The 26,232-nt window shown below is 36.7% G+C and overlaps 1 protein-coding gene across 1 annotated transcript in view; it reads right to left on the reverse strand.

Annotated features, from left to right (window-relative positions):
• Positions 1-519: 519 nt before the first annotated feature.
• Positions 520-26,232, reverse strand: part of CSPP1 (centrosome and spindle pole associated protein 1) — a gene marked incomplete at its 3' end in the record, with an annotated part of 93,727 nt that continues 68,014 nt past the window's right edge. Inside the window, 12 exon segments of the mRNA XM_084229470.1 lie at positions 520-731; positions 2,400-2,538; positions 4,575-4,681; positions 7,776-7,839; positions 9,881-9,927; positions 11,159-11,299; positions 14,062-14,201; positions 21,245-21,362; positions 21,939-22,005; positions 23,535-23,639; positions 25,146-25,292; positions 25,656-25,805. Coding sequence (XP_084085596.1) covers positions 520-731; positions 2,400-2,538; positions 4,575-4,681; positions 7,776-7,839; positions 9,881-9,927; positions 11,159-11,299; positions 14,062-14,201; positions 21,245-21,362; positions 21,939-22,005; positions 23,535-23,639; positions 25,146-25,292; positions 25,656-25,805 — 1,437 coding nt within the window.

Raw genomic sequence — 26,232 nt, forward strand, 5'->3', positions numbered from 1 at the left:
CAGGGAATAAAATCAATTATGACTGACTCCCATCATTTATACTGAATCAGTAGCTATAAATGATATAGAAATGATGTAACTAGCACATTTGATTGTTAACATAGCAACTGAAAGTGATAGCTACAACATACTACTAAATGATTTATTTTAAAGAGAAATAAAACTGCTAATAACATACAGGGGTATCCTGATTTTACAGTACTATTAAGACACTTGTGTTTTATTCACCTTATCTTACTGACAAGCAGAATTTAAAGTAATGCACATATGGTAGTTGATTCCAAGGAAGTTTATTACCTTTATGGCTAAACTATGCAAAAATAATTCTGTGCAATTCTACATTATATAACTTAATCATAGCCTTTTATTTATGTACATCATATACATTATCATGGAAAAAATACTTTATATACAAATGTAAATAATTGTCCAGGTAGGGGCCGAAAGTAACACACATTAAAGGCTTCTGATTTGATAAGTCACCTTAAAAGGCACTGCTATGTCCAATACAGATTTATTTTAACCATGTGCAGTAGACAGCCCCTGCCAACTGAAAGTGCCTGGTTTTCCAGGAACATGCGGCTGCTCCTGGTTCAGCTGTTCTGCCATGAATTGCTTCAGCGTTTCTGAGGTGCCAGGGCGGAGCCAGGGCTCCGTTGCTACAGAGTTTGATCCATCATCACCCATTTGCTTCATGATGTCATCTGGGTCAATCAGTGAACTCTCATCATCTAAAGGAACCAAGAGAGACTTCACTCAGGTGGCAGGCAGGTGACAAGAACACAGTCTCCTCTAGTCCAACTCATTCCGCCCTGCAGCCTCTGTTCTAAAGCATACCATTTTATTCAGATGCCTCATTTTAGAGGAAGGAAAGTAAATTCAGAAAGGGGTCAATTTAACAAAAAATGATCAAATGAATAAGGTGACTCCATAATACTGGTACCCACGGACATCCCTAGGATAGCAAAGGCAACTGTGCCAAACATGATGTTGACTGTAGAAGTGTAGGTGATCTTACTCTGTGTCATTTTCAGGAGAAACAGAAGAGACACCTTTTTGAGGGGAGCAAAGAGGGATATTTTAGCATTTGGGGAAAGCACCAGACAGGTGAAATTACTTCCAGTCTTACACCTAATCTAAGGTTGTGTCTACTTCATTAAGAAGTAGATCTTAATTATGATTTATCCTTTAACTGAATTATCATACTCAACTTTCTATCTGTATTTTATTATTACATACAATAGGAAAAATCTGTCTTCCTACCCTGTGATGTCAATTTCTTTTTTTTTTTTTTTTAAATTACATCTCCTGGTCTGTGAAGGATTAGCCCAGCAAAAGGATATATGCAATCAATTTAGTGAGAATCCACATCGTACCAAAAAGATCCTGTTTGAAAGGACAATGTTTAAAAAAGTTTAGAAGTTGATCCTTAAAATGTTCTGCTTTTAAACACATCCTGTTAAATATTCAACTTACTGGTTCTAGAAGAAATTGAGGAATAGATAATTCTCAGTAAATGCCTTTTAGCTAAAATGAAAGCATTGCTTTCCTGTTGTTGCATGTTTTTCCAGGTTGTATATAGTACTGTACCTTCAAATTACCATGTTTGCTAGTGCTTGGTATGGAATTTACCACCAGAATGCACTTTAACAGCTAGAGAACATCAGTACAGTTTTAATTTAACACAGTATAAAACATCTTAAGAAAATTTCCCTTGAAAGTTATTGTAATGTAGCTTAACGTACTGAAGAGACTTGTCCAAATAGATCATCCTACCATTTGCTAAACTAATAATACAACAAGAGTAATAGGACTTACTCCTATAAAATTGTCCCATTACATCAAAGACTAATAGCATCAGCATAAAAAGGTGGTAGGGAACTGGCAGAGGAGCTCATTAGCTGTGCGCAGAAATATCCTGCCCACACGTACTGGGTGGACAAACTTTATTTAACAAGCTGCTCACCACAGCCCCGAGAGACAGTTAAGCCCAAATCAAAGGACTAAAGTTATTTTTTAAAAATGTTAACTTGATATTTTGCTTTGTCCATGGTACAGACAACTAATAAATATATTTTCTTTGTAATACTACAAATTTATCAAAGATGGGTTAATTTCTGATAATCTGTCACCTAAGTAAGGAAAAATAAATGATACTAATCAGCATTTTCCTGCTGAGAGCAAAGTCTTAATATTTAATAAGCAAAAAACCTGATCTGTTTAGGATCCCCTCTCTAAATACAAAGATGCAGAATTAATCCTGGGTTTTGTTGGATAGCTACTGTGTTCTAAACCGTACAACTCAAAGAACTTCAAAAATCCTCCCATCTTTTACCTAACCTCCATCTACACACATTTAAAAAAGAATTAGCTACAGGCTATTAAACCTGGCCGTTTACCTGTGTTAATAGGTTTATTCTGAAGGTCATTCAATCTTCGTATTCGTTCCTCATTTCTCATTCTAAGTTGATCAATATTTATACTGGATACAGATTTTAAAGAGAGAGCATCTGGCAGTACATTGGGATGACTGTTATCCTGTCGTTAGAAATCATAGAACTTCAGGAATCATTAACATAAAATATTCAGAAAAAATCAGTGAATCAAACACATGTTCTTTCCCTTGGCATATATGTATAGCGAACAAAACTAAGTGAAAATCTGAAGCATTTAGAATTGCTGGTGATTATCCACGCTGGCACAGATAAAGGTATGGCATTTATGATAACATAAATGCTGCCAGAATGGATAAAGGTGGGGAATTAGACACAAAAGGAAAAAACAGCCGGAGCTAAGAATCAGTCCAACTACAGTAATCAAGACAAGGTCATATTGGCATTAGGACAAAGGGTCATAGAATAGAAACAGGGTTGAGAAAGACATTCATTTATGGCAGCGGAATCAAAAAAATTCACTAAGGTTAAAGAACATTCTTTTCAACATAGGATGTTGGAACAACTGATGTCCCTATACAAAAGAATCAATCTTGGATCGCTACACTTCATGCCATATGCAAAAATTAACTCAAAAGTTGATCACTGACCTAAATTTAAGAGCAAAAATCATGTAGTCTTAGAAGAAAATGCACAATTAACTTTCATGATCTTGGATTAGATAACAGTTTCTTAGAAATGACAATAAAGTACAAGCAGTAAAAAGCTAAGACCTCGTCAAAATCAGAAGATTCTGTGCATCAGGGACACCATCAATAAAATAAAAAGACAGCCGACAGAATGAGAAAAAATATTTGTAAATCATACATCTGATACAGGACTTGTATAGAGAATATACAAAGAACTTACAATCAACAACAGATTTGAAAATGAGCAAAGGATCTGAATCTACAGATCTCCAAGAAAGATATAGAAAGGGCTAAGAATCAACATGAAAATACACTCAACATCATTTAGGAAAATACAAATTAAAACCACAATGAGATACCACTTCACATTCACTAATAATGAAGATACTAACAGGCATTAATCAGAGGTAGAGAAACCAGAGCCTTCATCAACACTGCTGGTGGAAGTGTAAAATACTACAGCCACTTTTGAAAACTGTCTGGCAGTTCCTCAAATGCTAAAACACAGTCACAATAACCCAACAATTCTACCCCTAGGTAAGGGAGATGAAAACATAAAAAATTGTACAGGAGTATTTAAAGTTATAAGAGACAAAAAGTAGAAACCACCTAAATATCCATCAAATGTTGGATGAATTCAGCAGTAAAACTCAAGTACCGACACGCTGTAACTCAGATGTGCTTTAAAAAAAAAAAAAAAAAAAGGCCACATCGTATTACATATCATTTATGTGTGTCCTAAAAGGCAAATCTAGTGATAGAAAATGAATGATTCGTGACTGTCTAGGACAAGTAAGCAAGTTTCTGTCACTGGGTAAAATTGTGGATATAAAAACCTAACAATATAACAGCATTTGAAATTTGTTAAGCGCTCCCTGCAAACTTGATTCAGTGCTAAATGCTTCACATATATTATGCAATTGTACAAATATAAGGAAACAAACAGTTTAGAAATTCCCAAAGCTGCTTACCCAACAAAGCAGTGATACTGTTGGGAGTTGTACTAAGAGTTCTAAAGCCTGTGCTTTTTACTGGCTACAGTGTAAAAACAATTATGCATGTTCTGCAAGAACACGGGTTTGATATTCAGCCTTCATAAGTGATGTTGGTCAAGTCATCTGACCCATACAGAGATTATTCTAACAGGCTTTCCAGTAAGTGCTTATCAGTTCCTTCTTGTCCCTTCTTCAAAATCCATATTCTACAGGAAAAATTGGGGAGCTGGGGTGAGGAATTAACATTTTTAGGGCACAAAAGGATAAAGCAGAGTCTTGTGCCAGGCACTAGGCTTATATGTACAGTCATCAAGGAGCCAAAGCAATGGAATAACATGCCCAAGGTCATCCAGCTAACTGGTGATAGTCTAAGGTAGGGCCCATGGCCACCTCATTCCAGAGCAAGTCTCTTTATTGGACTGCACCAGTCTAGCACTGATCAGAACCAAGACCTCTGGTCATAAGCTGAGAAGGGAAAAAGGTCATTTCATACATACGAAGTCCAGTCCTTTCAATTTGTTCCTCCTGCGCTCCCTTGCAGAGGGCAGCTGTGGACGAGGGAGAGCATCATCTTCAATGGTGGGATATGTCTCACCATAAGCACCTAGGATGAAACAAGGATAAAGTCTTAAACAGCCACCATTTCAAAAATTTTGACTTGAGCTAAACCAAGATTTTTTGGCTTTATTGCATTAGCTAGGATTTCCATAATGATGTAGAGGCAACATCTTGGCCTTGTTCCTGATCTCATTATTAAATACGATCTCAGCTATAGATTTTTGATGTGCTCTATTAAGCTGAGGCACTTTCCCTCTATTCTAGTTTGCTAACAGTTATGATAAATGGGGGCTACAATTTGTTCAATGTGTTGCATCTGTTAACAAGATTTTTCTTCAGTCTGTTGATGTGGTTAATTACATTAATTGAATATATTCCTGGCATACATCCCATTTAGTGTGTAGTTCTTTTTTCTTTAAAGATTTATTTTTATTTATTTATGCATACAAGAACTGCAATGTAGGCCAGAGGTGTGAGGAGTGAGAGGAGTCACCAGAGAGTGGGGAGCAGAATAGGTGGATCTACTGGCCCATTAGTGTGTAATTCTTTCTATACATTATTGGATTTGATATGCTAGTACTGAAAATGTTTTGCATACATTTTCATGAGAGCTATAATCTGTAGTTTTCTTGTGATATTTTTTATCTGGTTTTGGTATTAAGGTAATGCTGGTCATATAGAATAAGTTAGGAGTAGTCCTTCTGTTTTTTATCTTCTGGGAGACAAACTTAAGAGAATTCTTTCCTAAACGTCTGGTAGGATTCACCAGTGAATCCATCTGTGCCTACTACTTTCTGTTGTGGAAGGTTAATTACTGATTCAGTCTTTTTTTTTTTTTTTTAATTGTTTTAGCTAGTTCGATTTGTTCCTGGTTTAATATAATTGACAAGTAATTCACCTCGGGCAGCTCTTATTCCTTGGAGGCCGTCTGGACCACCCTGTTGCTATAGCCAAATTCCCTGTCATACCAGGAAAAGAGCTTGAGAAAGTGGCTGGTGAGGGCATACCAGCCCCAATACTGAAGGTAGCGGAGTGGTTATCACTGTTAAAATTCACAACGCAAAACCTAGTCTACAGTGTAGCCCAAGATGCCCTTGAGGGGACTCAGCTAGGCCTGCTTCACCAATCTTCTTATTATCATTGTATTTGGCAGTTTTCTCTGGGTAGGGCAGATTCACAACTGACACATTAGAGATGGAGAGACAGAAGTCCATGCCAGTGAGCTTTCCATTCACCTCAGGGATGACATTGCTTTCGGTGGCACCAGAAGCAGTGATGATGTTCCAGGTGGTCCCTCAGCCATCATGCCAGCTTCCCAGAGGGGCCATACAGTGTCTTCCGGGTGACAGTGGTGGCGTGGACCATAGTCATGAGTCCCTCTATGAAACAAAGTTGTCATGGATAATCTCCAGGAGGGGAGGGGGAGCCAAGCAGTGCAGGAGGCACTGCTGACAATCTTGAGAGAGCTGTCATACTTTTCATGGTTCACACCCATCACAAACATGGGGGCATCAGTAAAACAAGCAGAAATGATGACCCTTTTGGTACTCCCTTCAAGGGAGCCCCTGCCTTCTTTGAGGTAGTGAAGATACCAGTAGACTCTACACCATATTCAACACCAGCATCATCGCATTTGATGTTGGCAAGATCTCGCTCCTAGAAGATAGAGATGGGCTTTCCATTGATGACAAGCTTCCCATTCTCAGTTTTGACTGTGCCATTGAACTTGCCCTGGGTAGAATCACACTGGAACATGTAGACTATACAGTTGAGCTCAATGAAGGGAACACTGAGGGCAAATATCCACTTTGCCATAGTTAAAAGCAGCCCCAGTGAAGAGGTAGCCAGTCCAGTCAAATACATTCACTCCGACCTTCATGGTGTCTCAGGGATAAGGTTGGCCCTGCCTAGGAAGAGGCAGCTGTCTGTTGAACCAGGAGGATTAGAGCCTCTTGTTACCCTTTTTAAGTGGAAATCTATTTTATCTCATAAAAGTATAGCTTTTCGTGTAGGAATGTCTTTCAGCCTTTAATTCTAAATGGTGGTTAAGGTGAGTATCCTGTAAAGAGCAGAAGGTTGAACCTTGTTTTAAAATACAGTCAGCCACTCCATCTCTATGCCTTTCAATTGGTGAATGCAAGCCATTTACATTTACATTTAATTATTGCTTCTTGGCCTTTAGCCAAGATCAAGTGTACATTTAAGGTGATTGTTGAGAATGAGTGTTTATTGCCATTTTGTCATTTATTTTTTCAGTCTTTGCCTTTTTATTTTTTGACATCTTCCTTTTACATTTTGTTTAGGTTCCACTTCCATTATCTTATTTGCTACTTCATATTGATTTTTGTTTGAAGACTACTGAATTTGTATATGAACTGAATTTGTGGCTCAGTACAGTGTAATCTCAAACTCCTTCTGATGGGTCACATTTTTATTCTCCACATTGTTTAATTTATGTTTCTGTTACCTAGATGTATTGTTGCTTTAAATAACCCCTCCAGTACTTTCAAGTCTGGTTTAGTACTGACGTATTTTAATTTTTGTTTTTCAGTGAAGCTCTTTACCCTTCCTTCTGTCTTAAATACTAGTCTGGCTGGATAAAGTATTCTAAGTAGGCAATTTCTGATCACTCTAAGTATCTCCTCCCTCTCCCTTCTTGCCTGTAATGTTTTCACTGAGATGTCTGAGGTCAGACTGATAAATCTTCCCTTATTGGTGTTGCTCTTCTTTCTCAAACAGCTTGGTTTTCTTTTCTTCTTCTTAGCTTTCAACAGTTTGATTATAATGTGTATTTTAGTATATTAATCTGGTATTATTTGATTTGGAACTTCTTGTGCCTCTTGGATCAGGACATCAGGTTTGTTCCCCAGATTGAGGTGGTTCTCATCAATTATTTCCATAAGTAGATTTTCAATCCTTTCTCTTGTCTATTTCTGGGAGTCATTTCTGACTTTAGTGATGCAGATTTTGAAAACTCTGCAAAGTATACTTGATGATTATTCATTAGGTTAGTAAAACAGAATGCTCCTTTTTTAAAAAATTACCTTGCACAACAAAGAATAAGATATCAATATGTGAAGTAAGGAGAAATGTATTTAAAAGAAAACTGGTAAAATACTACTATCTGTTTGTGTACTCACCAATAAAAGCACTATCAGATTCCAATAATGAATTTTTCAAGAAATCATTAGTGTCATCTCTGGGCTAAAAGAAACATCAAATATTAATGATTGTCTTTACTATTTTATTTATTTATTTATATTTTACATCATTGTTCATTTTTTTTTCCCCCCACAATGTTTGCTTTCTTTTCTCAGGTGTAGTCCCCATAGAATTTCCACCACCAACTCAACTAGTGCACCATCACCACAGTCCCTTGTGCTCTTCCCACCCTTGTTTTGCCCTCTCTCTCCCCCTCCCCTGCAGAATGTCTCTGATTTGTAGTTGTTTATTTTTGTTTTGTTTTGTTGTGTTTTTTATTGTTATTATATTTTTTCCTGATCCCTTGTTTGGTTCCCCTATATTCCTCCTATAAGTGAAACCTATTTCTATGTGGAAAAACAACAAATTTGTATTAAGAAACACAATTCTCCACTCTGTCCCCCAAATTAGCAAAAGATGATAGAGACAGGACTAGCTACTTCCCTCCTATACCACATTCCAATGCCTAGAAAATCCAGGAAAGGCTAACAAGCATATATAATTCCCACGACTAGAGAAGGCAACAATGTGAGACAATCTCTCATGCCTAAAATTCTGACAAGCATAGACTTCTACCTTCCTAACTCCACTCTTTTTCCCCCTTGTGGTCTAAGATAAAGTCACATTATTGCTAATGAAAATATAACAGACTCTGAGCAGTGAATCCAATTAAACATTAAAAGTTGTTAAAGCATTGTTGAGGTTCATTCATTCTTTCAGTAAATCTGTAGTACGTCCTCCACGTTAGAAAGTGGAAACATAGTAAGAGTTTCTGCTCTGGTGTAGATCACAGTCCCATGGGTGAGAGAGCAGCATGACCTCAGATTATACAGCCCTGTTGTCACCATCACCAGTTCAACACCGACATCTTAGAGCACCAACAGCTACTGAGAGGAAACCCTGATCCACCTCAGCAGTACACTATCATAACCTGAAAATGGGGTATTGTATTTATTTCCAAACTCAATCTTTTCCCCTAAATTCTCTCTTGTCTGTCTACTTACCAATTGTCTAACAGGCATCTCAAACTTGCCATGTCTAAAACTGAATTCCTAATCTCCCTCACACCTAAATTTGTTACCTCTGCTTCTGTACCTCCATAAACTGCAAATTCTAACCTAAAACCTTGAAGTTCAGCTTTGACTTCTGTCATATTCCACCCCACATCCAATAGGCCAAAAATCCTATCAGGTCCCCTTTCAAAGTAAATCCAACAATTCCATTGCTCCCACATCAGTTTAAGTCACCTTACCTAGATTATAGCAGTAGCCGACTCACCAGTCTATTCCTAATGAATAGCAGTTAGTGACCATATTGAGACATGGACCAACTCATGTCACTCCTCTGCTCAGAAACTCTGGAAGCTTCTCATATTCACAAAGACATAACCCTATCATGGCTTCTGAAGTTCTTGTCTAGACTCACCTCTCTACCTCATTTGCTCCCTTTCTCACCCTTGCTCATGACTCTCCAGCTTCCCTGGTCTTCTCCAAGCTCCTTCCATGCATCAGGACTATTCCTGCCCAGAGCCTCTGCCTGGAATTCTTGCTCCAGATGTATTCCCCAATATTTCACATAGCCACCTCTCTGATATCCTTACACTAAGGTTAACTATTTGGTAAGGCCTCCATGCTCAAACATTTAGGTGAAAATTATTACTTTCTAGGCTTGTAACTAAATGCCTTTTAAATACTAATTAAGTTATCTTTACAGTCACCCTCAGAGGTATGTACTATTTTCTTACTTTACAAAGGAGGAAGGGAAGCTGAGATACAGATTCAATAATTTGCCTAAAGTCACACAGATAAAAACAGACTAACTTGGACTAGCTCCAGAGTGGAGTTCTGAGCCATTACAATATATTTCTCTACTAATATATGAATGTATGACTATACCTCTAGCTACACACCATACTGATAAGATTTAAATTCTTTCTTAATTCGGTGTTCCTGAAGAATTCAAAATTGGATTACTCACTTATTATATTCCTAATACTTTCTATGCCCCTCAAAACTGATTTAAAAAGGTATAACTGGTTTCTTACCATTCTGTGATTTCGTACTTTGGCACTTGGTACAGCATCCAAGTCAACTGTAGTCAATGGACAACAAAAACAAAAGCAAAAGGTTATAAAATGTTTAAAAACTAAAAATAAATGTTAGAATCTCTTTTGTAGCTATCTCTATTAGAAATTACTGTTCAACTATCATATTTCAAAATGTTTTTAAAATACTATTTGCTTATTAATAAATATAACCCAGTATCCATTCCAATTGTGTAAAATTTTCCCATTCACATTAATATAAAAAGTAAAACCCATGCAAATTTAAAATTGATGTCTACAAAAAAAGAAAACATATGCAGGATTCTTCACCATATTCTCTTATATTTCTACAATCTGTATAAAAAGTTTGATGAGTAGAGTTACAGAGGGTCCCTCAATGGAACTGAAAGAAGCTAAATTACAAAAATCTGGTTCCAGAGGCAAAGATTTTAGACAGGTATCCTAAAGGTCCCTATTAAATTCTTCCTCCATCTTCCTCAGTGTTCCTCTATATAGTGCATTTTGTCCTTTTAAATGCTACCTTTGGGAATAAATAGGTTGGCAACAATAGCTTCTATTCAATAACTCATTCTCCATGGCCACCCTTAGTGGCCCAAAGGTTGGCAAAGCTGGTGAAATACATGTGAAGGTCATGCAGTTCAAATCATAAGGGTCCACCAATGCCTCTAGCTAGGTGACCCACCCACTCCATCCTCAGTAACACACTCCCACACAACTCTAGGTTTCTTCCTTTGCAGTATTCATCATATTTATACTTATTTAACCTCTAGCTTCTCCAATAGAACATAAGCTTCTGGAGAGCAGTAGTGTATTTCATTCATCACCATGTCTCCTAGGCCCATATTAGGAACTCAGTAAGTATTTGCTGATTTTACAAAAATATTTTCAGGGGTTTCCCTGGTGGCACAAGGGATTAATAAGCACAGCACTAGGAAGCTGTTCACAGCCACTGCAGCACACGTTTGATCCCCGGCCAGGGAGGTGACCCACATGGTACAGCAGACCTCCCCTGACTTGCCTGCTGTTTCCCTCAGCAGTGTATTTCAGTCAGTCGGCCTGTTCTGGGGAGTCTACTCTGTCTCTGGGGAGTCCTCTCACCCACCATACCTCTGGCCTGTGCCCCAGTTCTTGTATGCATAAATAAATAAATCTTTAAAAAAAAATACTCAGATTGAAATCAATACAGAAGTTGAAGAAAGGTAACAAAAAAAAACCAAACCATTGATACTACCTGAAATAGTAATTATACTTTCTTACCTTCAGCACCATCTTGCATTTTTATTCTATTTAGTCTCTTCTGCTGCTCTCTTAGGAGAGCCTGCTGCTGAATCTCTAAGGTGTGATGATCTCTTGGAGGATCAGGGTACATAAATTTTAAATCAATTCGTGTTTCTGAATCTGATGCCAAAAAAAAGTTACATGCACTTAACTAAGCTACATCTTAGTGAGATTTTATAAAACTTCAATATAAGTACAAATGATCAAATTACAAAATCAAGGAACATATATATAAATAATGGAATACCACTAAAGGACTTCAAAGTCACTATAAAAACTAAAGAACATAAAATCAATATTTTTTAAATAAATGCCTTTTCAAAAGTGAATCAACATTATAAGGAAGTCCCCAGACAAGCAGCAGATAAATGCACTGTTGATCCCACCTGTCCTCCTCTCCTGAGACGATATGTAGAAAAATGCAGCAAGACCAATATCTACAGTTATATCCAGTTGGTTAATCACAAGTCTACAACTCAGGAAGCTATGATATACTATAATCACAGCTTATCCCTAAAATACAATGGAAAAGTGAAAATACAGGACCTTCCAGGTGACCTAGGGGTCAAGTCTCAGGGATCACTGCTATGACTTGAGTTCGATTCCTAGCCAGAGAGCTAACCCACATATGGCACAGCACACCTCTCGTCTCTCCCACTGTTCCCCTTAGCAGTGTTTTTCAGGAAATCTGCCTGTTCTGTTCCCTACTCTGTCTCTGTGAATCCTCTCACCCTCTCCCACTACATCTGGCCTACACCCCAGTTCTTCACACACACATGAAAATGAAAACATGATGATATCAGCAATTACTATTTTATTTTTTTAAGATTTATTTATTTATATTTTATTTATTTATTTATTTATTTATACATGCACTGGGTACAGTCAGAAGCGCAGGAGGGTGAGAGAATTCACCAGAGCCAGAGCGGGGAGCAGAGCAGGCAGAAGGACCGAAGTACACTGCTGAGGGGAGCAGCGGGTGGCAGGAGAGGTCTGCGCGCCATGCGGGACCCCCCTCTGGTGGCCGGGGAGCAGCCGGGGATCGAACCAGCGCTGCAGAGGCTGCGGGCAGCTTCACAACCCAGCGCTCAACCGCTGTGCCACTGGGGAGGCCCAGCAATTACTATTTTAACTCTTGCATGTTATCATACAAAGAAACAAGATAAATGCAGACTGGCCAAACTGTAATTACTAGAGTAAATGACTGTCTAAAAATTTACCCATGCCACAAATTCAAGAACATCAACTGATTAGAATGAAGATGTTAAAACTAATTTTTAAAATCTAGAGAACAAAAATGTAGTTCATTCATGTGAAAAGCCTTGAAAATATTATTCCCTTTGATCTATTTACTAAGTGTGCTGCTGGGATAAAATTTAACAGAGTGATCCTAAATATATATAAAAAATAGCATAAATAACAAAAAAAATAACTATGGTATATGTCATATAACACTTGTCTAAGTGATAAAAAAAAAAACAAAAGAAAATTAAATAACATAATTATTTTACTTTTTTCAGAAAGAAGGCTTAGAAAACATCCAAAATATCAGTATTTATATTTAGGCAGTTTGGTTAAAGTGATTTTTTTTTCTATTGTTCTGTATTTTTAAAAACTTTCTAAAATAGATAATACCTTGAAAAAGAAGAGAAGTCCAAATTTTAGTTTATCTGGTTATGTCATATGACCACATATCCAACATCTGCCTCCTCTACTGCTGCTGAATGCTTTTTTTTTTTTAAAAAAAAGATTTATTTATTTATTTTTATACAAGCACGGGTACAGTCAGAAGTGCAGGAGGTTTGAGAGAATTCACCAGAGCCAGAGTGGGGAACAGAACAGGCAGAAGAACCAAAGTACACTGCTGAGGGGAGCAGGGGCGTGGCAGGAGAGGTCTGTCGTGCCATGTGGGACCCTTGCCAGCAGCTGGGGATCGAACCAGCACTGCAGAGGCTGCGGGCAGCTTCACAGCCCGGAGCTCAACCACTGTGTCACCAGAGGAGGCCCTGAATGCTCCTTTTTAAAAAAATTATATGTAACACATATTTAATTCCCTCTACACATTTTTAGTCCCCCAGGACTCTATGTACCTTGGCAATCCTATTTCCCTCATAAGCCTTCTTTCCTATTCTTCCTAAGTGATTACATCAAATCATCTCTACTCTTTTGCTTCAGATCTATTTCCTCCTCCCTATTCGGGAACCCTACTCTCTTCTACAGTCATTCCCTGCCTCCCTCTCTTATATCTTAAACCTCTTCCTCCTGTGAGAGGTTTTCACATTAGCATCCTAACAAGTTCCTTGAGCTCCACAACTCCTTTCCTTCCTATCCAAGCTAAGGATTGTCTTCCAAAGATTATCTTATGTTTATTGCCTCTGATATTCTGCCTCCTATTCAATCTTCATTTCAAGTTAATTGACTTCTCATGCTGACTGAGTTGAAGTCACCACCTAAAAAATCCTAGCTGAGGCCACCTAGGACCTCTACGCCAACTAACACTTACCCCCTTACAGGATTCCCTTCTTCTCAGTACACTCTTCTCAGCCCATATTCTCCTATTTTTCCTCTAATCACTCTGATTTTTCCTTCCCAATCTCTGTCCTAAACTTTTTTCCTCTGTTCATTCTTTAAATGCCACAGCATTCTATATAATCTAATTAGCTCTCTTTAAAAATAACATGCTACCCAAAAGAAAATAGTAAAACTAAGGCTTCATTTACCAGATTGGTAAATAGAAGAGCTAAAGTATACAAAAGTTTCATGCATCATCACTTAAGATAAATACAAATTTTTACATTAGAAAAAGGAAGCAAATGTCTTTAAAGATATTTAAATATAGATAAAACACTCTTATTGTAGCTTTAAAATAGCATTCTACTTACCTCTATCCTTCAGCTCATTAAAGTCATGAATATTCTGAAAAGTAATAGGGTCTAAGCCCTTAGGTGATTGTCTTCTGACAGGGGCTTGTAACCGATGTCTAGCCATGTCAAATATATCCATGGGATTCCTTTCTCTTTTCCTATAGATAGATGACAAATTATGGTAAATGTGTCTTATAAGAAAAAGGGGCCTCCCTGGTGGCGCAAGGGGTTAAGATGCTGGCAACCTATGAAGCTATCTGCAGCCACTCGAGTTCAATCCCCTGCCAGGGAGCTACCCACATGACGCAGCAGACCTCTCCTAACTGGCCCATTGCTCCCCTCAGCAGTGTATTTCAATAAATCCACCTGTTCTGCTCCTCATTCTGTCTCTGGGGAATCCTCTCACCCCCTGCACCTCTGGCCTGTACCCTAGTTCTTGTATGCATAAATAAATAAATATTTTTAAAAAAGAAAATTTGAGTTTACATCTAACTCCTTGGTATCTTTCACAAGAGTGTTAAAAAATTTATTCTGTTATTTTTATTCCATATATAAAAAATAAGACACTTATAAGGTCATTGTAATCATACAAAATGCTCAAATTGCCTTATTAGAAGAGTAGAATGGTTGAATTTTACCTTAAAATTGTTCAAGTAATAGAAAGATCATACTCCTTGGGATGAGATAAACCAAGATTCAAAGATCAGCTTTGCTAATTTAGCAGTTTGACCTGGATTTCATTATCTATAAGAAGTAGAAAATGTCTATTCCTTTTAGTCTTGTTTTGAGCATGAAAATTAAGTGAGATTACATACATACCAAGCATAGTACCTGACATGAAATTAGGTACTCAATAAATGTTGTCTTCCCCTCAGCCTAAATTAGAAATTATAAAGCAATATATAGTATTAATATGCTGCCCAATACAATGGGTATTATCTACAGTCCCCAACACTAACTTACAATGTTCCTTTTAAAGAAACTCGATAGCTAATTAATAAATTAATGCTATATATATAATTAATAAATTAATGCTATATTTCTGGGGTACCTAGGACATTTACATACTAGGCAGATTGCTTAGCTAATTAATAGCTAATTAATAAATTAATGCTATATTTCTGGGGTACCTAGGACATTTACATACTAGGCAGATTGCTTAGTAAGGTAGTGTTCTGCTAGGGTTTTAAAGGAATAACAAGAGAAAAAAGGGATGAAGAGTGGTAGCTCTAACCCTGAAAAGAAAATAAAACCAAGTTACCTTTCACTGCTCCCCTCTATTATTGACAATGTAGCCCTAAGTCACAGGTATAAAAGAGTTGTCCAGACTACTCTCTTCATTATTCACTAGATCTTGCGGAAGCATCCAAACAGGAATAGCTGGGACCCCAACAGGACTATGGGATCTATGCCCTGTTCTCTTGGAGTTTCATTGCTGGGGAAAGGATTCACCAGGGCCACAGAATTACCTTATCAAGGGTGACATAGAACTCAAACTGTGAACCACTCAGGACAATAGGTACTATAAAGTCACTAAAATAACAAAACAAACACTAAAAAGGCTTCTAAGAGGCCATTAAATTGGACTCCATTAACAGTAGTAATTAAATAGGTTGCTAAGTTATGAATTAATTAGATCTTTGCATGTGAACCGATGCATGTTTGTTTTGTGCCTAGTACATAACAGAAACTTAAGAATGTGGTGAGACAAAAATCAACTCAAAATGGATTAAAGAACTAGACATAAGACCTGAAACCATAAAATACATAGAAGGAAATATAGGAGAAACACTACGTGATTTGCATATCAAAGACATCTTTACAGACACATCACCCAAAGCAGTGATAGTGAAGGCAAAGATAAACAGCTGGGACTACATCAAATTAAAGAGCTTCTGCACAGCAAAAGAGACAATAACAAAAACAAAGAGAAACCCCACCAACTGGGAGAACATTTTTGCACACAACACTAATGATAAAGGACTGATCACAAAAATCTGCAAAGAGCTGATGAGACTCAGCAACAACAAAGAAAATAACCCAGTCAAAAAATGGGCAGAAGAGCTAAAAAGAAACTTCTCTGAAGAGGAAATGCAAATGGCCAACAGGCATATGAAAAAATGTTCAACATCACTTGTAATCAGGGAAATGCAAATCAAAACTACCATGAGATACCATCTTACACCAGTGAGAATGGCACATATTAAAAAAACTAGCAACAACAAATGTTGGCCAGGTTGTGGAGAAAAAGGAACTCTTTTACACTGTTGGTGGGAGTGCAAACTGGTCCAACCACGATGGAGAGCTGTGTGGAGATTTCTGGACCTACTAAACATAGAGCTGCCATATGATCCAGCAATTCCACTCCTAGGTATTTACCCAAAGGACACAGAAACATCAATTCCAAAGAGCACCTGCACCCCTATGTTTATAGCAGCACTATTTACAATAGCTAAGCTTTGGAAACAGCCCAAATCCCAAAAATAGATGACTGAATCAAGAAGATGTGGTACATATATACCATGGAATATTACTCAGCATTCAAAAAAGATAAACACATGCAATTTGCAGCAACATGGATGGCGCTGGAAGGGATCATGCTCAGCGAAATAAGCCAAAAAGAAAAAGAAAAATACCGGATGGTCTCACTCATAGCAGGAATCTAGAAAACTTAAATAAGGGACCAGGAAAATGAATATAAGAAAGTGAAAATCAAAATCAACAAAAAACTATGAACCAGAGACACATTTTGGGGGGTGGGGGCCGGGAGGGGAGGGATTGGGGTCAGAATGGGGCATTTGCAATTGTATGGGGGAATATAAAAATAAAATTTATTATTTAAAAAAAATTAAAAAAAAAAAAGAATGTGGTGAGAATGAATAAAATTTTTTGGTGAAAATATTTATAATGTTGATTAAAGAACCAACTCTGGGCCTCCCCAGCTGCACAACGGGTTGAGCGCAGTGCCATGAAGCTGTCCACAGCCTCTGCAGCATGAGTTCGATTTCTAGCCGGCTGGGGAGATACCCACATGGCATGGCAGACCTCTCCTGTCCTGCCCACTGCTCTCCTCAGCAATGCTTTTGGTCCATCTGCCTGTTCCGCTCCCCGCTCTGTCTCTGGTGAATTCTCTCACCCTCCTGTGCCTCTGGCCCATACCCCAGTTCTTGTATAAATAAATAAATCTTAAAAAAAAAAAAAAAACAACTCTGAGAAGTTTCTAATCATGATACATATTTAAAATCATAACAAAGTAAATATATCTAAGCAATTCTTCCTAAATAATAGTAATTCTAACGTATATTACTTAAACTTAAGTTAGAATACAGCATTTGCAAGGTACTTTTAAATACATAATTTATTATTCACCAGGTTCTCATGGGGTAGAAATTATTATATACCATTTGCAAATTAGAAAACTGAAACACCTGAGTTTTTTCTTAAATTTAATATGACTTGCCAAAAAAAGCAGTCTTCAATTTATGAATGAAAATAAATAAAACGTTAATAATCCACTATGCTGAATTTATACATATGTTTAGAATATGGAAAGCACAATAGTTAAGGTATTTATAATAAAATTAAATACAGAAAAACTATACTAGCCTCTCAATTACTCAGAAATAGCTGACCTACTATAGAAAAATTATTCATTAAAAATTACAACCTTGCACTAACATTTCATTATCTAGCTAGTTTATATCCTGAGCTTTCCTCACTTGTTTACTTAGCCAGAACATGCTTAGAGAACACCAACAAAAAAATCTAAAGAATATAAGGCATGCTACATTAAAATTCTACCACATAACTGGATTAGAGTCAGAGACATCAGTACTAACTTAATATACATACAAATTGACATAAACACTGAAAAATATAGATGGTGTACATACTTAAACTAACTGTCCATTAAGAGGGGCTAGAAGCAATGATCCCCAATAGCAACAGGCATACCCAGCACCCAGGGTTTGGTTGCTAAATACCACTCCCAAGAGGAACCAGGACTCCTTGGTGGAATGTCTGATTCTAGGGCTGGGGAAGGGGAAATGTAAGATGATCCTGAAGCATCTTGTAGTACCAGAAAGAAAGTGCTTAAAATAACAAAAGGATAGTGACATGTCAGACACAGGAGCCAACATGAAAGAGCTCCCAATGGTCAAAGTTGCAAAAACTTTGAGCAGTAAAATAATGTATTACAGGATTATAACCCAAAGTACAAAATAAATACATGAGACAACAGAGACAGTAATAAATTGTTGAATAAATCACTGAAAGGGACAAATCTCTCTTATAAAAGAATTCTAAATAATTTATGTAGATAATCCCTCCCCAAGAGATGGACCTAATTCCATCACCTCCTTGCTCGCCCAAGTATGCTAGACTTAATGATTCCTGCCCAAAGAACAGTAACTCTGTAGAGGAGAAACCTGAAAAATTCTACTTTAACCAAATGATAGAGGTTCCCATCCCCATGATGTAATGTTGTTATTATATACCTCCTGATACTGAGATAGAAAGAATCCCGGGACATTAAGAGGACAGGACAGGACAAAAGACAAAATTTTGTTTTTCCATGGGTATGGAAACAAGAGGCTAAAAACCTGATGAGACTACCTGCTGCAATAAACTTTTTTGGCCCATTGGTTTTTTTTTTTAACTAATTTTTTCCATTCCTGAGCTATCTTTCCATAGCTTATTAAGTTGGTTGCTATGGGTAAAGGGGAATTATAGACCCTGTTCAAACCGGAGCTATGTGCAGACAGCCTCCATGACAGTAACAAGCCCTTTATAACTATGGAGCTGTAGCTGACTGGTGTCCACAAATAGCAACAACAAATCAACTTTACACAAGTCCACTCTTCCTGTTTTCTCAATCAATGAAGTTTATTTCCCCTGTTTTCAAACCCCATTTAAAAAGCCAATATAGGGCCTTCCTGGTAGCGCAAGGGGTTAAGCACAGCACAGTGAAGCAATCCACAGCCTCTGCAGCACAAGTTCGATCCCCAGCTGGCCAGGGAGCAACCCACACGTTGCAGCAGACCTCTCCTGACTCACCCGCTGCTCCCCTCAGCAGTGTACCTCAGTCGATCTGCCTATTCTGTTCCCCACTCTGTCTCACGTGAATCCTCTCACCCCTCTGCACCTCCGGCCTGTACCCCCCAGCTCTTGTATGCATAAATAGATAAATCTTAAAAACTAAAATAAAATAAAAAGCCTATATAGGTCCGTAGCTCCAGCACTTTGGGGAGTCTGTCTTGCTCTTTTGCTAATCAAGAAAAACTAACTCCTTGCCTGACCTCACCAGTGTGTAAAAAAAAAAGAGTCCTCTTTTTAATCTTGACCAGAGGATCTCAAGAGCCCTTTTCCAGCTTGTGAGCAGGAACTCCCTCGTCCTGAGGGTGGATCAGTGTACAGTGGCTGGTTCACTCCAGCTTATCCACCTGTGTTACTGAAGGTTGAAAGGCTTCAGACCCCACTCCCTTGTTCAGAGATAATACGATGTGATTAGAAGGGCACAACTGTGCTAGTTTTTCCAAAACCTTAACTCCTTTCTAATCTTAAGAAAACACCAGAAAAACCCAGGTTAGGGAACATTCTAAAAGATATCTGGACAATATTCCTCTAGACTGTCACAATCAAGAAAAAGAAGGAAAGACTGAGAAACTTTCCCAGACCAGAGGAAACTAGGAGTCATGACAATTAAATGCAACGCAGTAACCTGATCATTTGTATTGACTAGATCCAGAAACAGAAAAAAGAAACTATTAGAAAACCTGGAGAAATCAAAAAGTATGGAATTTAGTATTAACATTCCGATGTCAGCCTCTTATTTGTGACTGACCCTGTTAAAGATGGTAACATTAGAGAAAACAGGGTGAGAGAATTCTGTACTATGTACTCTATGGAAACTGTACTAGATAACTTTTCTATAATTTAAATTATGACAAAATAAAACTACTTTTTTCTTAAAAAAAAAAAAGAACACTTTAAAGAAAGTATAGCAGTTACCCACTACATTAATTTTAAAACCTACTAAAATTTTGAAGAATACTGCTTTAGAAAACTTACAAGTCTTCTGGCAAAAGAAGGATCAGAAATTTTTGGTAGTTGTAAGTTATTTTGCTGGAAAGTAAGTACTTAGAGAAACAATACATTATTGAAGTGCAAAATTGTCTTAAAATGAGATCATGTCATTATTCCAACTCTGAATTTTTTCATTCCTATAGCTTTTTCCCCTAAGGACTAAATTTCTACACCTGATTTTACAGAAGACTAAAAAAGAAAGGAAGGAGATTTTTTTTTTAGAACTGCGTAGTCTCTCACTTTGTTTTGTTTCAACAATCTCCTTTCTTGGCTTTCTTTATCACTTAAGTAGCTTAAAAAACAATTTCTTATCCTTTTTTCTTGTGTATTTAAGGTCTCAAATAAGTGAATTATTTTCCATCCATTGATTTCTGTAGAGAGACAATCTATCCTAAAGACAGCTTGAAGAATGTCCTGCTCCCAATTACTATTTTTCACTAAGTCTAATCCTATTAAACATTTCATGACTAGGGACAGTATTTTTCTTTTTTCTTCAAGAAAGTACTCCTTTTCTTTTTCTCCCTACCTCCCTCTCTTAATCCCTCTGTCACCACTACCATCATCATCAATTCCATAAATAAATTATTGGCAGTACAAAAGGAAAATAAAATGATCAACTTAAATATTTCATGTCAGATTAAATATTCATTAAATACCCAATATTTTCACAGTGAATATGTTCAACAATTGTGGATAAGTTCTTATGAAGGCAATTTTATAAACATAAGAATAAATATGAATCAAAAAACATTGGTTAAAGAAAGGGCTGTTTTACAAAAAAAAAAAGGTGGGTGGTAGGAGATCAGGGAGAAAAATCAAAGAAAAGCTACCATATACTATAAATACAAATAGACTATTGTGGATTAGCTACATTGAGTCCCTACACTAAAATTTAATTATTTAGCTAGATTTCTTTTGGGGGAAAAGACTATTCTGGTCATTACAATTTCACCAACAATCTGCTAAAACCTTTTTTAACAGACAAGCTATCTATTCTAATATAAATTAATCCTATTCCAAAACTTTTGAGTTACTGGACAGGTCTGACTGACACAGGAGTCTTTATCCTGACCAAAAAGAATTCAGGTAGAAACAAAAAATGCAATTCAAAACTTGCCTTATATGAATTTCATCATCACTGTCCATGTGTAGCAACCGCCCTTGTAGACGCCGCTCTTCACTACGAAGTTGTTTTCTCATTTCTGACAATTCCATAATTACATTTTTTTTCTCTTCTGCAAATATCCATTGATAAGTAAAAAAAGACAGACATAAGAACAAATGAATAAACATTAAAGCATAACCTAACATAAAGCTAAAATGCTTAGAATCAACTTAATGAAAGATTATTTTTTAATGTTTTATCTACAGATCATATTTATGAATATCAAACTCAAACATATTGTGATAATACAGGAATTTCAAAAGTTGAGAAATATTCTTGGGGGCAGGAGGTAATAAATACAACTGTAAAAGAGCAGCACAACACATTCTTTGTGGTGAGGGAACAATTATGTTCCTTGATTATTTAGAGGTTACAAAAATCATATATGATTTAAAATGCACAGAACTACACACATACACAAACACACAAATGAGTATATGCAAAAACTGGTGAAACCTGAGCAAGGTTAACAGACTGTATCAACGTCAATTTCCTGGTTGTAAGATGTTACCAATGAGAGAAACTGAGGGAAGGCTAAGCAGGCACTCGCTATACTGTTTTTGCAACATTTTGTGATTCTTTAATTATTTCAAAATAAAATATTACAAAGAGAAATATTACAAGAAAGATAGTAAGTTTACTCTACCTTCTGCACGGAGCTGATTTTTCCTGGCAGGTACTGGAGGAGACTGTGCCCTAGATAGGGAACTTTCCTGTTTAACAATCATGACAAAAATATGATGAGTATGTCTATCAACTTAGAAGGTTGAAAAAGGGTAAATATTTGAAGCAACTACATGGGAAAGAAATCAAACTCCACACTATGTTATATATAAACTTACCTGTATCTATTTTTCCACCCAATTGTAAATGGAAGAATCTTGTCCTATCCCAAAGTAATCCCTTCACTTGCATGCTGTACCATAAGTGATTCCAACCTATTCCAACAATTTATTCCTTTTCTTCTACTGCTTTCTCTCTTCAAGCACCCTTCTCTCAGCTTTGCTTAAAAATCTTTTCTTTAAAAAAAAAAATAAAAATCTTACCTATCCTTTTATCACACACTATCATCCATTCTTTCTCCTTTTCTTCACAGTCAACCAAGCTTCTTTAAAGAATAGCTAATGTGGTACTTTCGGTGTCTACACCTCCTTATTGCCATTCACTTCTCACCCCACAGCTACTGCCATTGCTTCTGTGGCCCATCTTTCCTCTCACACTTTTCTCACTGTCACAAAGTGATCCTCAAGTAATACAATCAATGGGTATTCTTCAGTTATTTCACTGGCCACCAGCAATCAATAATATTAGTACTGTCACTTTCTCTGCCTCTATGTCTATTTTATGATTCTTAAATTTAGTAATCTTCAAGTGTTCCAATCTCAGCCCTCATTATTTTCCCCAAACTCATTCTAGACAACTGTACTACTTTGATAAACACCAATGTTAATGGCTCCCAAAATTATAAATCAATCAACAGGTTGTGCTTCTTCAAGCACAACCTACATTTTCAAACACCTAGTCTTTGTAACTCTCACCAGACACTTGTCACTAACTCCTACCCAACAAATACACAATCAATAAATACCACTATTTGTGTCTCTTAAACATATTTTGTTAGGTATCCACTAGCCTATAGAATGAAGTCAGACCTCTTAGCACCCTATACAACACTGTACTGAAGTTCTGACCTACATCTCCTCTGTCACCTTCATCAAGCAATAATGGGTTACACCAAAACACAACGCATTCTCCATGTGTGCCATGCAGCTTACACCTCCCTCTGTAATTTCTGTGTAAGTTAAAGAACTCCTCTTTCACCTTTCTTCTCTTTATTGCAAATTTTTACTTATTCTTCCAGAGTCAATGCAAGAATCAATGCTTTTGGACCATTTTCTTGGCTCTTTTTTTGGTTGTAGATTGGTCTAAAGAATAGGGGACTTTACTAGCATATCTACAGTTAAAAGAGGCCACCTTGAGGGGCCTGGCAAAAAATCTCAAAATTAAGTTTTGTCAAGAAAATTTAAACTGATAGTACCAAGTACTATCAGTTACAACAGAAGCAACAAACTAATTTAGACATTATCTAAGTTTCAGATTTGAAATAATTTAATAAAGCTAAGAATGACGAATAAGAAAATCTTACTCAATTCCCCCAAACCAAAATAACTGAGTAAAGGTTTAACAAATCAAAAGAAAAAGGACATTTGAATAAAGGAATACACTGAATAAAAGAATATACTTGAATAAAGGAACTTATAATGCTGTCAACTGAAGGAGGTCTTTGGAGTTTGCTTGCAATTTTGTTCTGAAGAGCAGGAACTACAGGAGATGGCTGTCTCACACGCTAAAAAAAAAAGAGAAAAATTAAAAATATACACACATACACACACACACAGATAAAAGTACAAAAAAACACATATGTATAAATATATACAGATGCACACACACATACACACACATATATGAATGTGGTTCAAATGTCAACTGCATCCAAATCCCTATCCAGAATAAAATGCAGATTCCTGGACTGCCCTCAGACTTAATAAATCAGACACTTTGTAAATGAAACCCAGTAACTTGCACTTTTAATAAGTCTCAAATGATACTTATGCATAGAAAAATTTTTTAATGTACCTTTGAAATATGAGCAAAGGGCCAATTTGTTTTCAAGAGAGAAAATCTCTAATATCTTTGAAACATGCACCTAACCATGAACATCCCCCTCTATCTCAGAAATGTGGACTTCAAATCAGTCTATACTGAGCCACCAGTTACTTTTTAAATTTTCAATCCATCATAGAAAAGTGTGTAAAATAGAGTTAGGAATGAATTATGTAAATAAATGAAAAGAATTTTTAAAGTATTACAAAATTCAAGCCCATCTTCTGTGTCCTCCTCTATTTGTTTTAACAGTATTTGTGGTAACTTCCCTTGTATAGGTCTTTCACCTCCTTTGTTAGGTTTATTACCAGCTATTTAATTTTGCAAGCTGATCATAGATTTGAGGTATACAGCACGGTTGGGGGAGAAAGAAGGGTCAAATGAGGGGAGGGGGTCCTCCCTGGTGGTGCAAGGGGTTAAGACGCAACCTATGAAGCTATTAGCAGCCTGAAGCATGAGTTCGACCCCTGGCCAGGTAGCTACCCATATGGCGCAGAAGACCACTCCTGACTCACCCACTGCTCCCCTCAGCAGTGTATTTCAGTCAATCTGCCTGTTCTGTTCCCCACTGTCTCTGGTGAATCCTCTCACTCCCGACACATCTGGCCTGTACCCCAGTTCTTGTATGCATAAATAAATCTTTTAAATAAAATTGAGGTGAGGGAAGAGCACAAGGGAATATGATAATGGTTCACGGGTGCTATGTGGTAGGAGAGAACTATGGGGACTACACCTGAGGAGAGAAATCAGACATTGCACAAAAATGAACAATGATGTTAGAAAATAAAAATAATAATAAAAAGAAATCAGAAATAAATTAGTTTGAAAGTAAAAATAAATTTAAAAATTCAAGCACAACTTATCAGTAGATTCAAAAAACATAAATTTACTTTAACAAACTGTTAGAAAAGTTTCCAAAAATTCACAATTTCTGTCCTTATCATGAATGTTTTACTGGGGCTGGTTCATACACCATGGAGAAGACACTCACATAAAGCTAAGGTAAAGTAAGCCCATTACACTAACTAGGTAAAAAGCATATAGGAACTTGAGCACCCTTCAATCTGATGGTGCAGTAAAACAGGAGGAAGTGAATAAAAGCACCTCCTTTACTTTCCCTGTTATGCTACAGCTCAATAACTCCCACGGTGTTGTTAAAATATGGGCTTGTCATTTCTGTCAAACTTACTTTGGTTTCTTCCCCAATCATATTTTCTCTTTCATAATAATGCTGCAGTTGTAAGTTATGTCTTTCTTCTTCTTCTTTCTTTTTTTTTTCTGCTTCTTTTCGTCTCTCTTCAGCTAACCGAATAAGTTCTTCATTTTTTAGCCTTTGCTTTAAAATAAAAAGAAAGATGTATGCTCCATATATATAGACTACAGTCCATTAAAAAAAATCTGCTGTCTTATTTGTCTGATATAAAGAGATAAAATTGAAGATACAGTGTTCCTGAACATAAACAAGCTGATAAACAATGAAATATTAGGCAACTTTTATAATATGCTTTAGTCAACGTAAATTATTTTTTGGTTTAAAAAACATTTATCTTTTTTCTTTGTCTTTAATAAAATAATATCCAAAGAATGGATAGTAACCTCATATTTTCCGAATATACTTTCTTTGTAAGCAACATATATCTTTTCAAGTCAAATTATTTCACTAAGTGGAAAATAGAATGGGGGGGGGGGGAAGATGCACCTCCTCCTCCTTCTCCCTTTTTCTTTCCTGTTCCTCTTCATACTCTTGTTGAATTCGTGCCCTCTGTTCTGCAAGTCGTTTTTCTTCCTTTTCTTCTGCAATTCTTAGTCTCTCTCGCTCTGCTTCTTCTCTCTGTTTCTTTTCCTCAATCTAAGGAATTAAGACGAGTGATTATTTTCTAAAACCATTGAAAAGTCAGAAAAATCACTTAATTTTTCCCATTGTCATGAGTTCAAATTTATACCATTTTTTGCAAGTAAAATACATTCCTAAATTTTCCAGCTTTCTATACTTTATCAGGGAGGCTATATGATGTAATGACAAGAGCTAGGAATAAAATTCCACCATATAGCTGCAGACTGTATAACCTTAAGGAACTTTCTCCTACCACTTTCTAATTTGGTAAAAGGAGTTATTAATGTCTATATCCCAAAGGAATACTCAAAGAACTGAAGCGAAACCATGTAAACAAAAAGTCCCTCCTATATAGAAGGTACTCAGTAAATTATATTATTCTATAGTGATTGCTACTTTTATATCCCAAAGTTCCTTGGCCTAACTAAACATCCTGACTAAA

The sequence above is a fragment of the Talpa europaea genome (assembly GCF_964194135.1).
Source record: "Talpa europaea genome assembly, chromosome: 3".
NCBI classification, from domain to species: domain Eukaryota; kingdom Metazoa; phylum Chordata; class Mammalia; order Eulipotyphla; family Talpidae; genus Talpa; species Talpa europaea.